This window comes from Mustelus asterias, chromosome 3 (genome assembly GCF_964213995.1).
Source record: "Mustelus asterias chromosome 3, sMusAst1.hap1.1, whole genome shotgun sequence".
NCBI lineage: Eukaryota > Metazoa > Chordata > Chondrichthyes > Carcharhiniformes > Triakidae > Mustelus > Mustelus asterias.
Genome location: NC_135803.1, coordinates 64,400,728 through 64,417,157, shown reverse-complemented (window position 1 = coordinate 64,417,157; position 16,430 = coordinate 64,400,728). Strand labels below are relative to the sequence as shown.

The 16,430-nt window shown below is 44.4% G+C and overlaps 1 protein-coding gene across 1 annotated transcript; it reads left to right on the top strand.

The window, feature by feature from the left end:
* Positions 1–13,821: 13,821 nt before the first annotated feature.
* LOC144484222 (C-C motif chemokine 20-like) lies at positions 13,822–14,808 on the top strand. Its single transcript, XM_078202760.1, has 4 exons — positions 13,822–13,942; positions 14,063–14,174; positions 14,272–14,349; positions 14,642–14,808. The coding sequence occupies exons 1-4, from the start codon at positions 13,867–13,869 to the stop codon at positions 14,673–14,675; spliced, it is 300 nt and encodes a 99-aa protein (XP_078058886.1). The 5' UTR covers positions 13,822–13,866; the 3' UTR covers positions 14,676–14,808.
* Positions 14,809–16,430: the final 1,622 nt, after the last annotated feature.

Here is a 16,430-nt window from a genome sequence, read left to right as displayed (position 1 = left end):
CGCCTGCTGGCGCCAGGTCTCGGATCGAGACCGTGTCCTCTCGCCCGTCAGGGTATGCCACATAGGCATACTGAGGGTTGGTGTGGAGGAGATGGACCTGTTCGACCAACGGGTCGGACTTGCGGGCCCTTACATGTCGCCGCAGGAGGACAGGTCCTGAGTACGTCAACCAAGACGGTAATGAGGTCCCAGAGGAAGACTTCCGAGGGAATGAAAACATCCTCTCATGGGGAGTAGCGTTGGTTGCCATACACAGGAGTGAGCGTATGGAATGGAGCGCATCAGGGAGCACCTCTTGCCAACGGGAGACTGGAAGGCTTTTTGACTTCAACGCCAGTAAGACAGCCTTCCAGACTGTAGCATTCTCACGTTCCACCTGTCCGTTACCCCTAGGGTTGTAGCTCGTGGTTCTACTAGAGGCAATCCCGTATGAGAGCAGGTATTGCCTCAAGTCATCGCTCATGAACGACGAGCCCCTGTCGCTGTGAATGTAGCTGGGGTACCCGAACAGGGTAAAAAGATCACGGAATGCCTTGATAACCGTGGCAGCGGATGTATCAGAGCAGGGAATAACAAAAGGAAATCTAGAGTACTCGTCAATGATGTTGAGGAAGTACACATTCCGATCTGTTGAGGGAAGGGGGCCCTTAAAATTGACACTCAGTCTCTCGAAGGGACGAGTGGCCTTGACTAATTGTGCCCGGTCAGGTCGGTAAAAGTGCGGTTTGCATTCCACGCATACCCGACAGCTTCTTGTTATGGACCTGACGTCCTCCACCGAGTAGGGCAGATTGCGGGCTTTTATAAAGTGGTAGAGCCGAGTGACCCCAGGATGGCATAGGTCATTATGGAGAGCCTGCAAACGGTCCTCCTGTACACTGGCGCATGTTCCACGCGAGAGGGCATCCGAGGGCTCATTGAGTTTCCCTGGACGATACATGATGTCATAGTTATAGGTGGAGAGTTCAATTCTCCACCGCAAGATCTTGTCGTTCTTGATCTTGCCCCTCAGTGTGTTATTAAACATGAACGCCACGGACTGCTGGTCCGTGATCAGGGTGAACCGTTTTCCCGCCAAGTAATGGCGCCAGTGCCTGACGGCCTCCACAATGGCCTGGGCCTCCTTTTCCACCGCTGAATGCTGAATTTCGGGGCCTTGGAGGGTGCAGGAAAAAAATGCGACGGGCCTGCCCGCCTGGTTAAGTGTGGCGGCCAGGGCGAAATCAGATGCATCGCTCTCCACCTGAAAGGGGATGGACTCGTCAACAGCGTGCATCGTAGCTTTCGCGATGTCGGCTTTTAATTTATCAAAGGCCAATCGGGCCTCTGGTGTTAGGGGAAAAGAAGTGGACTTAATGAGCGGACGGGCTTTGTCCGCGTAATTGGGAACCCACTGTGCATAATAAGAGAAGAAGCCTAAGCATCTTCTCAGTGCTTTTGCACTAGTGGGCAGGGGAAGTTCAGAAAGGGGGCGCATACGGTCTGGATCAGGGCCAATGACCCCGTTTTCCACCACGTATTCGAGGATGGCTAAACGGCGCGTACGAAACACACACTTCTCCCTGTTGTAGGTCAGGTTCAGGCGAGATGCAGTGCGTAGGAAATTCAGGAGATTTGTGTCGTGGTCCTGCTGGTCATGGCCGCAGATGGTGACGTTATCCAGGTACAGGAAGGTAGCCCGCAGCCCGTTCTGGTCCACCATTCGGTCCATAGCATGCTGGAAGACCGAGACCCCATTGGTGACACCAAAGGGAACCCTGAGAAAGTGATACAAGCGACCATCTGCCTCAAAAGCCGTGTATTGTCGGTCCTCTGGGCGAATGGAGAGTTGGTAGTAGGCAGACTTGAGGTCTATGGTGGCGAACACCCGGTACTGCGCAATCTGATTGACCACTATAGTCAGACCATTAATAGATACACGCAGTTGGATGCGTATCCCCTCCCGCGCATATAAGATATGCGCGGGAGGGGATACGCATCTAACTGCGTGTATCTATTAATGGTCTGACTATAGTCAATGACCATCCGGGGTTTGTTCCCACTCTTGACCACCACGACCTGCGCTCTCCACGGACTAGCACTAGGTTGTATGATCCTTTCCTTGAGGAGCCGCTGAACTTCAGATCGAATGAAGATCCGATCCTCAGCGCTGTAACGCCTACTCTTAGTCGCAATGGGCTTGCAGCCTGGCACAAGATTCTGGTACAGGGAGGGTGTGGTGATCTTCAGCGTCGAGAGGCTACAGGCGGGGCGCGTTGGGAAATTTGGAGGCTGCTGTTCTCCCACTGAAAGCGAAGGGAGTGGCCCACCGTACTGTAGGGTTACACTCCTCAGGTGGACCATGAAGTTTAGTCCGAGAAGTATTGGCGCGCAAAAGTGCGGCAACACCAGGAGCTTGAAACGCTCGTAAACTGTGCCTTGCACCGTTAAAGTTACCACGCAACTCCCTAGCACGGTGACAGACCGGGACCTTGATGCCATAGAAATTGTCTGTTTGACAGGTTGAATCCGGAGTCCACACCGCTTCACAGCGTCTGGGTGGATAAAACTCTCAGTGCTCCCACTGTCAAACAGACAATAAATCAAGTGGTCGTTTACCTGAATGTCCATCATAGACTTGTCAAGTCTATGAGGCTTGGCCTGGTCCAGGATGATCGACGCCACCATTGGTTCATGAGCGCCACTGCAGGCAGCTGAAATCGACGAGGATGGCCCCTGCTGGTCGTTCGCGGTCGGTGCCGACTAACATGGCTGCTCCCATAGGTCGCACGTAGGTGATGGCGCCAAACTCAGTGACCCCTGGTGGTCACACATCTCCGACTCCGTCGACCGTAATGGCGTCGTCCTGGCCTCGCACGTGGACAAAACCCTCGACGATGTCGACGATGAAGAACCGGGCTCTGAGGAATCGCAGGCCGCACTGCTGTTCCGAGAAGCAGATTTAGATCGGCACACTTTCGAATAGTGCCCCTTCTTACCGCAGGCGGAGCACAACACAGCTTTAGCGGGACACCGTTGCCGAGTATGCTTCGCTCCCCCACAGAAGTAACACCACGGGCCGCCCGGAGCTGCTGCCATCGTCTGGCCCGAGTGTGAGCACGCCATTACGCAGCATTTCGAACCTGAGGGACGAGGAGGGATTGGCGACTGTTCCTGCCACGTTGTCTCCACGTGGTCTTCAGGATACAATACTAGGCTTTTGGAGGCCGTCTCCAGCATCTCCGCTAGTTCTATTGCCTGGGTGAGGTCAAGGTTGCCTTTCTCCAGTAGTTTGAGTCGGATGTACGATGATCCGACTCCCGCCACAAACGCATCTCGAGCGAGGTCGTTCATATTCTGCTCTGCCGACACTGCTTTGCAGTTACAGCCCCTGGCTAGCTGTAGGAGCTTGTTCGCGTATTCCTCCATCGTTTCGCCGGACTGCCGTCGTCGAGTGGCTAAGAGGTAATGAGCATGTATTTCGTTGGGCGGTTTAATATAACGCTTCTTAAGAAGCTCGAGGGCCTTTGTGTAGTCGGTGGCCGCACGGATCGCGAGGTAGACGGTGTCGCTTACCCTTGCATGGAGGACCCGGAGACTGTCATCACCTGTGGTGACCGCTGCGGGGGCTGCCAGGTAGTCCTCAAAACATTTCAACCAGTGGTCGAAGGTGTTAGAGGCGCCCACCGCACGTGGATCTAGTGTAAGGCATTCAGGCTTCAGTATCTGCTCCATACTCTCTTTTTTTTTCTTCGACGAGAGTTTATTTACAGCAAATAAAATTGATGCACGTTATCACACACAAGGCTTGATGCTCAGGAAATAAAGGCTTTTATTTGCTGTAACAAGGCAGCAACTAATTATATACACGATCCCAGACTGAGGGGCCCCAGACAGAGCAGAGACCTTTATACCTCTCCCAGGAGGCGGAGCCCGACTGGGATGTACCACAATAACTATAATACAAGGTGTAACAGCCCAACCCTAACCCCAACAGCAACAAGTAGAACAACCCATCCCTAACCCCAACAGCAACATATATACATACTTGTAGTACTGGCCAGACCCAGTACTATCTAGTGGGAACCAACGATGGTTCACCACAATTCATTCTTTGTGCACTTCCTCTCTCCCTCTGTTCCTCAGGTGATCAACATTCCTTCCTGTTGGTGGGGTTTCCGAGGTGGCCGATACAATACAATACAAGACTCACAAAGCCAGTGTCTTAGTTTAAAGACATAACTTTTATTTAGACCAGCGTTCGCTAGGAGAGATCATCAAAGAGTCAGGGCGGCTCTGAGATAGAGCAGCTAGACCTCTCCGATGAAAATCTAACATATACAATTCAAAACAGATCAATTTTAGATCTTTCTTATCAATTACTCCTGCCTTTCATTAACTTTAAATCAATCATCTTCAATTTACATAAATTGGCAATAAAATCTGTCATATACCTTAGCCAATCACATCTCACGCTCTGGCATAATGGCATTTTATTAGTTCATAGAATCTGGACGCTAACTCCTACCTTGACTGGCCCACTTCCCGTGTTGCGCAGTAACCTCAGACACTAGCTCAAAGTTCAAATGAACGTTCCCATGAGTTCCCCTGTAGGTCACTGCCAAACCAGATTAAGTAAGAAGTTTCACAACACCTGGTTAAGTCCAGCAGGTTTATTTGGAATCACGAGCTTTCGGAGCGCTGCTCCTTCATCATCAGATGATGAAGGAGCAACACTCCGAAAACTCATGATTCCAAATAAGCCTGTTGGACTTTAAGCAGGTGTTGTGATATTTCTTAGTGTGCCCACCCCAGTCCAATGCCAGCATCTCCACATCATGGAAACCAGATTAACATGTGACTCCATGACTGGGCATGCATCTATCTTATCTGGACAGTGAATAAACCCTATTCATGAAATATGATTAAGTGTTCTAGATGTTCTCTTCATCCAAATCTTTACTGATAAATCTTGCATATTCTCAAGGTCTAAATATTCTCTTAGAATATGGCATTGTCCTAATGCCCTTTACCATGATGCTTCGCAGCTATTTGCTCTTGGCTAAAGTGAACAATATATCTTAAAAATACATTAATATATTCAAAATATCAACATATGTGTTTTAAAATCATAATCACTTGTTTAAATCTCTTACTGCAACTCATATGTGTAAACTGCTTTCTCATTAGCTCATAAGCCTGTTTAAAAGTCCTTTAGCTTAATGCTGGTAATTCTATCAGTGCCTTAATGTTTAATGGTTTAAAAATCTTACTGACCCATTAGGATTCTCTCTCTTACAGTTCTATTACTTCAATCACAGAGGTGCACTGGAATGTCCAATGTGACTCAACTGATGAACTTCCCTGTTTCTCTGTTGGAAATTATATGACCTCAACAGGTCAGTTAGATTTCAAGATTCGCCACAGGGAAAGATTTCCTCCTGTGCACTGGGTGTAATGAAATAACGGCCTCGAATTTGCAGCCTTGCCGAATTGACAATGCTTAGTGCCAACCTTAGAGAAAGCATCCCAATAGATTATCTCTTTCCCAATATTTGTTGATGTCATCAAGCAGGGTCAACAGCTAAATACGTTGAAGTATTCATACAGACAAGAAACCAGGAAGTAAAATGCACTGATTATCCTTCACGTTTAATAAAAAATTAAAGTAAATTATAATGAACACACTGATGATTTCACTATAATTGGCACACAGACAACTCCTACCCACACCCTCCGCCCATTGAACTCTCCACTGCATATAGTGTGGCAGCTGAATACATTACATCACAATGTTAACTCCACTTCAAAAGTACTTCATTACCTCTAAAGTGGTTGGATGTTTTGAGGTCACAAAGGACACTGTATAAATGCATAATCTGCTGTCAGACACTTCTTATTTCAAGCAGTCACTTTTACCTTAGGCCTTTTAGTTTTCATGTTTTTTCATTATTATAACAGCTTTATTTCCTGGTACACTTGTTCAATAACAAAAGACAGCATTCATTACAGCTTTAGGGAAAAGGGAGTGGAAATTTTGAAATGCATCTTGTTACAACCTCCCTTGGAATTTCACATTGCATCAATACTGGTCTTGGATATTTTGTTTTGAATTGTGTTGGATATTGTTTTCCTGTTTTAGTTTCAAAGATTTATTTCAAAACTGGGACAGGCATGGAGGTCCAGAGGTGTATGGTGGAGGCCCACATATGCTGCCTTAAGTGGCCTTTCTTCATGTAAATCTGATCATGCAGCAAGTGTTACAAACCCCTTTGATGTTACATGCAAGGGTACCCCAAAATTCAATCTTGGAACACTGGTTCAATCTGGTGTACATGTTTTTTTTTGGTATAATGTGAGGAGTGATCCAGTCATTATGTGAACAATGAATAAAGAATATTTATTACTTTAAAAGATAAACAAACAAAGATACACGGCAAGAAGGACCATAATACACTATGATGCTTAAGTACGCTGATGACAATGCACATATAATTTTGCATGAAACTATTATTTGGTCCCCAACTACCTCCTTTTGCTGAACTTGAGACACCCCTTTTCCCAAACAACATCCAATATTAAGTAATTATATGTAACAAATAATTACCACAACCATATTAAGTTGGGAAATAGACTTCTGGTTCAGCAAAGGCAGAAAATGGCTACTTCTTTCAGGAGACTATATCTGCAACTGCTGCAGTTGTGATGTTACCTGTCTCTCCCTTCCCCTTAGTTGGTGTTCCACAGTTATACTATTTCTTTCCACATGATGTTATCCATCCTATGGAGTCGTCATTTGGCAGGTACGTGTCAATTTCCTCATTTCTCCACACTGAAGTTACCCCTTCTATAGCCCCATTGTTTTCTCTAATCACATATGTAAACACTTGTTTTTCCACTGATAGAGTAATTCACATCTCATTATTTCTCCAGATGTCTGCCTCTAATCAACTTCTTGGTTTATTTTCTTTTATCCATTGTTTCATTTTGTCTTTAATTTTAATTTTCCCCAATTCTTAATATAAGCAATTGTCAGAAGCAAGCATCAGAATTGTTTTCAATCATTGCAAGGGATACGGTGAAGCTTGGTCTTATTTTCATCCAGTATCCTGGTACGAGCGTATTTCAGCAGAAAACTAGTTGATTTTTTTTCCTGAGTGTATTCAATTGGGATCAATTGTAAATCTGAGTGAATTGATACATCAGAAATTATAGATCTAAACTAGCATCTGCCTGCTCTGTACAACTCAATGCCAAATCCACATGCCACCATTTCCCACAAAGCCAGTGGCATAACTTTAATATTGCTTCATACTCTGCATTTATTTAAGAAGAGATATCATTGCCTGATATTTGCATTAAATGCAGGCAGTGGAACATTGCACAAAACCATTCAATGTGTATCCACTAAAATTGGCAGCAATCATTTTTGGCTTATATTATTAGTACAAGTTACAAATTTGGAAGATTTTGAACTATTACTCAATTTTTTGTTTCACTAGAATGTTTGTGCTTTCCACTTTAATTATTATAAGTTTAAAATACCATATTATCAGCTTTTATTTTTATTCTATCTGTAAAATATTGATAATTTTTGCAATTCTTTCTCTCTCCCCATGTTTGGAAGCAGTGAAAAATGTTTCATAGAATCCCTAACGTACAGGAGGCCATTTGTCCCATCAAGTCTGCACTAACTCTCCAAAAGAGACAACTCCTACCCTTCACGCTGGCCCTCCCTCCGCCCTATCAGCGTAACCCCATGCATTTACCATGGCCAATGCAAGCTTCACACAGATACCCAAGGCAGGAATCAAACCCAGGTCTCTGGCACTGTGAGACAGTTGTGTTAACAATTGTGCCACTGTGCCACCCACAATGTTTCAGTATGATTTCATGGGAATGAAAGTCCCCTGGTTCCTCATTCAAGTAGCTTTCCTGATTGATGAGGTTGGCATGCGTACACCCCAACTATTCAACAAAGGATGTTATTAGAGTCACTCATGATGGTCACCATGTAACTTTTCCAATGGTTATCCCTGAATAAGATCAGCTCAATGACATAAAGCCTGTTTCAATAGAATCATAGATAAGTTAGTACAGATAGAGGCTATTTTGTTCACCAAGTCTTTGACGGATCTTTCAAGGAGCAAAGGAGTTCCATTCTCCACTCTTTCCTTAAAGCCCAAATATTTTTTCACCATCAAACATTTATCCAGTTTCCTGTTGGACGTTACCGTTGAATCTGAATTCACCATTATATGAAACGATAAAAATTTTCCTCATGTTGCCTCTGGCTTGTTTGCCAATCGCCTTAAATTTCTGTGTTCTGGTATCAACTCTTCAGCCATGAAAAATAGTTTGTCTTTATTCACTCTTCCTAAATCTTTTGTAATGTTAAACACCTCTATCAAATCTTGTTTTAGTATTCTCTGCTCTAGTGAGAAAAATGCCAGCGTCACCAATTTATCCATGTAGCAGTAATCTATCACCCCTACAATCATTCCAGTAAATCTTTTTGAAGCCAAACTCATGTCCTTCTGGTATTATATTTGGACTTAGAATAACTTCCTGGCTTTTGTACTCCATGGGCCCAATTCTCCTATCCCGATGCGCACGTTTTTTGGTGCGTCAGATTGGAAGATGCGTGTGTCGGCCATTTTGCAGGATTCACGCATGTGTTCCTGACGCATGGTCGAGACCATGCTGGAAACTGGCGGGAAGACCAGGTAAGTAATTATAATCTATTTTTCGTGCAATTTAAATGTCATTATCGGGCCCAGAACTGAATGCTCCAGGCCCGAAAGCATCTCCCACCCCACCAGGTGTATTTCATTCTGGCAGGGGTTAGAGTAGCTCCTCACATTCAGGGAACTAGCACGAGATCCTGATGGAGTAAAGGGTGGGGACAATTGGGGTCCCCCAGGAAGTCGGGTGGGGGGTGGTGTCCCCTGGACATGGGCACCCTGGCAGTGCCAGCCTGTGCCCCTTGGCACTGTCCAAGGGGCATTGGGCAGTGCCAAGGGAGCAGGGCCTATTGTGGGTGGGGCTTAGGGGTGATCGGTGCGGGTGGGGGCTCCTGCCACTTTGCATGGGGTTTGATCAGGGCTGGAGGGAGGCCAGCGAAGGAGGCGAGCTGGGGGAGGGGGGTCTGCCTGCCGGAGGGGGGGGGGGGGGGGAGGAGTTTGCCTGCTGGAAGGGGCCTGCCTACCAGGCGGAGGGTCTGCCTGCCGGGGAGGGTATCGTCACTGCTGAGGGGGCTGGAGATCGGGGCGCTCAGGGATGGGGGGGAATCAGGGCTGGCCCGGGAATGGTTGTAGGGGGCGCAATTGGGCAGTGGGGGGAGTGCAGGGGCAACATTGCTGGGGTCCCGGGCTGGCCAACGAGCGAGCTGGCCAGCAAACGCAAGTCTGACAGATCAGGGCCACTGCTCAGATTCCTCATGATTTTTAATACCAATCAAATCTCCTCTCAGCTTTCTCTTTTTGAAGGAAAGCCATTAATGTGAATCTATTCTGCACTTTCTCCAATGCGGTGTTATCTTTCCTGAAGTGCGGCTCTCAGAGCCGGGCACAATACTCCAGATCTGGTCAAATCAGTGTTTTATAGAAGTTTAACATGATCTCTTTGATCTTGTACTCTATGCCACTATTAATATAGTCTAATGTTTCATTAACCAAGCTCTCAACCTGCCCTGCTACATTCAATGATTTATGCACATATACAACCAGGTGTCTCTGCTTCTGCACTCCCTTTGTATTTTTCCTGTCAAAATGAGTCGCTTCATACTTCTCCGCATTCATCTTCATCTGCTGTTTGACCCATTACACCAACTTATTAACATCCTTTTAAAGTTTTACATTATCGTCCTTTCAGTCCACAATGTTTCCAACCTCTATCAGCTGCAAATTTTGAAACTGTACCCTGTATACCCAGGGCTACGTCATTTTATATCTATCAGCAAGAGTCCCAACACTGACCCCCAGGAACTCCACTACTTCCTCCAGTACTAAAACCACCTACACTCTGGTTCCTGTCTCAGCAGATTTTGTATTCATGTTACGACTGTTCCTTTTATTCTATGAACTATAATTTTGCTCGTAAGTCCATTGTGCAGCACTGCCTTTTGGAAGTCCATGTACTCCACATGGACAGCACTATTCTCATCAACCATTCTCGTTACCTCTTAAAAAATAACAGCGAGTTTGTTAAACATGATTTGCCCTCAACAAATCCATGCTGTCTTTTCATAATTATTCCACATTTGCCCATGTTATTATTAACCTTGTCCTGAATTATTGTTTCTCAAAGTTTCCCCACCACCAAGTTAAACTGACTGGCCTGTAATTGCTGGACTTATCCATACACTCTTTTTCCAATAAGGTCATTGCTGTTTTATTCACAAGGGGAATTACCAAATGACAAGAGAGAACAAATGGAACAGTAAAGAATGGGTGTGGGGTTCGGTTGCAGAATAGAAAAATTCCACTGATCCTCATATTGGTAATAGGTATTCTTACATTCAGATCAGCCACAGATAAAGCCTTCAACCATGTCCCTAGCAACTGTTCTTTTTCTTGCTGAAGGAACTGCCTTAACCTTGTGACCCTTCTGACTGCTTTCCTCTCCTAGATACTTACTTCAAATATGATCTCTTCGAACATATGTCCAAAATTTAACTTCTCGTCTTTTCAGTAGGAGTGCCACAACCCCTATAATAACCGCATCCAAAATGCAATTTGTGTATTTTTCATTATTTCACAGGATATGGGCATTGCTCGCAAGGCCAGCATCTGTTACCCATCCTTTACTTTTGCAAAAATATACTTTACTCATAAGGTATCTGCAAGAACATTACAAACATTCCAAAATGGCCATCACACAAAGTGTGATAATACTCAGGTTCTTTACAAACATCAATTAACACTTTGAGATGTTTCAGTACAATCAAAGAAATGTTACAGACATTTTACAATAGTTCTTACAAATGGTGCAAAGGTATTTAAAGGTTGTCCACTTAGAACAAGTTACACTCCAAGGTGCTTCAGTACAACTAGGATACATGTAATATTCACTGTATACAATCAGTGAGTCATTCAGCGCATGGGGGTTCTGCTCCCCTCAGTTACAGTGGTTGAAAGGTCTTAGACAGCCACCTTTCTCACTGGGCCTCTGTGGCAGCTGACCCAAGCTTTCTTGCATTCCTCAGCACATTGTCCTGGACTTTGGAATGTGCCACTCTGCAACATTTGGTCAGGGACTGGTAGACCAACAAGTTTTAGGTGGGCCAAAGAGCATCGTTCACTGAGTTGATGATGATCCTCCAGCAACGGTTGATGTTTGTTTCGGAGTGCGTCTATGGGAACAACCCATAGAGCACAGAGTTCTGCGTCACGGAACTGCTCAACAAAAGTCACCTCATCTCTCTTCAGACTTTCTTTTCAAAGGCACATCCCTCAAGGAGGTGGACAACAACCTTTTCCCCACCACAGCACTTTGAGGGCAATGTGTAGATGGGATGAGACTCCGGATGTGTAGGAAGGATCCAACAGTGAGGACCTTTCCCCCCATCAGCCAAGCTATGTCTTGGTGATGAGGGGTTCTGCTAAATGACTCTAACTGTCTGCTCAGAGAACTATCTGACATGTTACCCATCCCTAATTTCCTGAAACTGAGTGGGCTTGCTCGGCCATTTCAGAGGGTGGTTAAGAGCCGTCACTTTGCTGTGGTTCTGGAATCACTTGTAGGTCAGACTGGGTAAGGATGGCAGACTGTCTTCCGTAAAGGACAAAATGGATTTTTATGACAATCGATTCATGGTTTACCATTACTGAGACTAGCTTTATATTGCAGATTAACTCATTAAATTTAAATTCCACCCGCTATGGGTTTTAAGCCATGTTCCCAGAGCTTGAGCTTGGTCCATTGGATGACTAGTCCACTGATTTTATCACTATACCAACATTTCTCCTTTAATATTAATTACATTTAATTGTTACAGTTATTAAATACTGGCATGAAATTACAAAGAACAAAGAACAAAGAATAGTACAGCACAGGAAACAGGCCCTTCGGCCCTCCAAGCCTGTGCCGTTCCTTGGTCCAACTAGACCAATCATTTGTATCCCTCCATTCCCAGGCTGCTCATGTGACGATCCAGGTAAGTCTTAAACGATGTCAGCGTGCCTGCCTCCACCACCCTACTTGGCAGCGCATTCCAGGCCCCCACCACCCTCTGTGTAAAAAACATCCCTCTAATATCTGAGTTATACTTCGCCCCTCTCACCTTGAGCCCGTGACCCCTCGTGAACGTCACTTCTGATCTGGGAAAAAGCTTCCCACCGTTCACCCTATCTATCCCCTTCATAATCTTGTACACCTCTATTAGATCTCCCCTCATTCTCCGTCTTTCCAGGGAGAACAACCCCAGTTTACCCAATCTCTCCTCATAGCTAAGACCCTCCATACCAGGCAACATCCTGGTAAACCTTCTCTGCACTCTCTCTAACGCCTCCACGTCCTTCTGGTAGTGCGGCGACCAGAACTGGACGCAGTACTCCAAATGTGGCCTAACCAGCGTTCTATACAGCTGCATCATCAGACTCCAGCTTTTATACTCTATACCCCGTCCTATAAAGGCAAGCATACCATATGCCTTCTTCACCACCTTCTCCACCTGTATTGCCACCTTCAAGGATTTGTGGACTTGCACACCTAGGTCCCTCTGTGTTTCTATACTCCTGATGACTCTGCCATTTATTGTATAACTCCTCCCTACATTATTTCTTCCAAAATGCATCACTTCGCATTTATCCGGATTAAACTCCATCTGCCACCTCTCCGCCCAATTTTCCAGCCTATCTATATCCTGCTGTATTGCCCGACAATGCTCTTCGCTATCCGCAAGTCCAGCCATCTTCGTGTCATCTGCAAACTTGCTGATTACACCAGTTACACCATTAAATTGTTAATATACAATGAGACAACACTCCTTCATGACGCTGTCTGAATTCCTGATTAATCAGGTCTGTTCATAAGTATTGGTCAGTTTGCATTTTCTAATAAATATAATCGATATCATATTTATTGATTTGTTTTGTACTATGCTCTAAGCATGAAGCTTGACTCACAATTCATATCGAGGAATTAGAATCATAAAATCCTTACAGTGCAGAAGGAGGCCATTCAGCCCATCGAGTCTGCACCAACAACAATCCCACCCTATCCCGGTTACCCCACATATTTACCCTGTTAATTCCCCTGACACTAAGGGGCAATTTACCATGACCAATTGACCTAACTAGCATGTTTTAAGGATGTGCGAGTAAACCAGAGCACATGGAAGAAACCCACACACACATGGGAAGAACATGCAAACTCCACACAGCCACCCGAGGCCAGAATTGAACCCGGGTCCCTGGCGCTGTGAGGCGGCAGTGCTAATCACTGTACCACTGTGCTGTCCAATTGGTTCGTTTGGAGCTGGCAGTCTCTTTAGACTGTCAAATGTATGACTTTTAATTTTTGAATCAAAGTATAAATAAGTTAGGAACCACAAAATTGATCACTTTAAATTAATTCTGATCTCTTGATACATTGGGAAAATAAGCAGAGGTGATGGATTGTGAAACCTGAGGTTAAAGACCTATTTATAGATGCACAAATAAACCGATTACATCACGACTGCTGATCAAACAAGGTAAGAAAGGAAAACCCAGGGGAGATATTCAGTGACTGCACTTCCTTGATCTAAAAAAAATTCCAGCATCAGGCCAAGTGTATATAAACTGACTGGCAGGTACCTATAGGCACATCCGATCTCAGCTGTGGACACAACAACAAGTTCTCCAGGGGAAAAAGGATATCTGTAAAAGAGATCAATAAGCAGCAATGTGTGTTCTCAAGAAACTTGTGTTGGTTGCCGTGCTCTCACTGGCTCTCATGTTGAGTGTCTCGGTGTCAGCAGGTAAGTTTCACAATGATTTTTAACCCATTACAGGCAGTTTAGCCAGGTTGTAAATGATTGAATCAAGGTTATTTGTGCATTTTTTCAAAGTACCTTTTTTTCTTGTGCCTTCCCTCCTAGATGAGTTTGGCGACTGCTGTCTCCGTTATTCAAATGGGCGAATACCTTTGCGTCACATCACTGGCTACGTGGAACAGCATTCACATGAAATATGTGACATAGATGCGATCATGTAAGTATCGGAACTTACTGTCTCGCCTCTGATAGAAATCTAATGTTTTACTTGATGATGTTCTGTTAATTGAAAATTGGTTTGCAATCTTTCACAGATTCTACACATCTGGGGGACGGGCAGTCTGCGCAAATCCCAAGAGTAGATGGGTGAAAAGAGCACTGCACTTTTTGAGGTGAGAGAGAAAATAAGCTTTGACACATCCCCCTTCACTGATACTGAAAACAGTTTGGTGTTTTATTCTGATATTTATAAAATAATAATCATAAAGACTTTTTATGGGTGACATCCAGAATCAGACTTTTGAATGTAAATTTTAATACAAATGCCACTTTAGTCTTTGATCACTGTAAAATGCAAACAGTCGTCATATTTGTCATGTGTCAGAAGTGACTGGCTACATTTTTAGTGCATGTGACAAGTTTGGTAATTTGAAACTTATCTGATCTTACTTTTATGTCCAACAGCAAAAAGCTGCAAGAAATGTCACATCAAGACTGAGCTGCCACCTTGAGAAATTATTGGAGCTGTGCGAGCTCCATTTATCACCTAAAACCTTCCTGCATAGTATCTATGTACTCTACAGTTGTACAGTTTGTTAAACTCGCCGCACTTTTACCTTACTCACTGATGTGTAAGCTGTTTAATTGTGTGTTCCATTGAACATGACAGAGTAATTAAATTACAAATATTTATTTTCTGTACATTCTCTTTGCACCGAAATAAACAAAAAATACTTCAGTACATTTTCTATGTTTAATTTTGATTCATTCACAAAACTGATATAGTACAACAAAGGTGTAAGATACTGAGAAATGTTTTCTACATTTAAAGATCAGGGTGTTTTTATTTTAAGTGTCAGTGAATTAAATAGCAAATTATTTCAAAAACAGAAAATGCTAGAGAAACTCAGGGCTTTGACAAAGGGTCATCTGGACTCGAAACGTCAGCTCTTTTTTCTCCTTACAGATGCTGCCAGACCTGCTGGGTTTTTCCAGCATTTTCTTTTTCTGTTTCAGATTCCAGCATCCGCTGTATTTTGCCTTTAGCAAATTATTTCGGTTTTTCACTGCGAAAATTCATTTTAAGGGATTTTATTAGCCTCACAAATGGTAACCTGGATAATCATAATCTAGTGATTCTGAAGGATTGCGAGATCATTTGACTTGTCGCATACATTAGTCCAGCTTCAGCAAACCTGAGACACTAAAACATGATGAACAATGCACTATTCGATTCACCTAGTCTTTCATAAGACCCTCGGAAATATGAGCAGGATGAGCCATTTACTTTGGCCTGCTCCTCTGTTCAATACGATCATGACTGATTTATTGTGGCTTTAATTCCACTTTCCTTCCTGCTACCCGCAACCTTTGGCTACTCCCTTGTAGATCAAAAACGCAGCCTTGAATCCTATGACTCAGCTTCCAATGTTCTCCTGTGTAGTGAATTCCAAGCACTAACTACCCTCTGAGAGAAGGAATTCATCCTTAACTCCATCCTAAATGGGAGGGCCTTTATTTTCAGAAACCTGGAAAAGCCATTTAATGGATCCTTGAAACTGATCCAAAGGTATGTGGGCTGGGTTTTGCCACCGTGGCGAAGGTCCTACCAGAGCCCCAGCAAATGGGGTGGCAGGACAATAGCTGTAGGGATTCGCATTGCTCCTTGGTACTTCCTTGGGCCAAGGAGTGGTCATTAGAAACATAGCAACAGAGGAAATAAGAGCAGGAGTAGGCGGCCAGTCGGCCCCTCGAGCCTGCTCTGCCATTCAATATGATCGTAGCTGACCCTCTATCTCAACACCACATTCCCGCACTCTCGCCATAACATTTGATACCTTTGGAGTTTAGAAATCTATCTATTTCCTTCTGAAATTTCCTTCTTAAGGAGCCCATTCCATGGGAAACCATGGGAAGCCTCCAAGCTTGGTGGGGGTGGGAAGTAGTCCTAAAATGGACCCTTCAGGGGTTCGATTGACCACCCAGCAGGTGGTTGCATCATTGTGATTCCCATAGCAGCGAAAGGTGATCAAGGTCTTCTCATAATACCTTGTCCTATCATTATGCGAGCCTTCCTGCTGTGGGCCAAGAAAATTCAGCCCATGTGCAACCAAGCTGAATTTTAAAGCAAAAGTTCTGATTTTAAAATTATTTGCATTTAATGCTTCAATAGCCCATCTTGAAAGTTATATTGAACCTCATTTCTGGTTTTACTTTGGCCTTTTTTGTGGTGCAAATGCTTCATGTAAAATGC

Coding starts and splice junctions, on each gene's coding strand:
- LOC144484222 (XM_078202760.1), top strand. CDS start 13,867: ATGTGTGTTCTCAAGAAACTTGTGTTGGTTGCCGTGCTCTCACTGGCT. Junction 13,943..14,062: donor GAGTGTCTCGGTGTCAGCAG/GTAAGTTTCACA, acceptor CTTCCCTCCTAG/ATGAGTTTGGCGACTGCTGT. Junction 14,350..14,641: donor AGAGCACTGCACTTTTTGAG/GTGAGAGAGAAA, acceptor TATGTCCAACAG/CAAAAAGCTGCAAGAAATGT.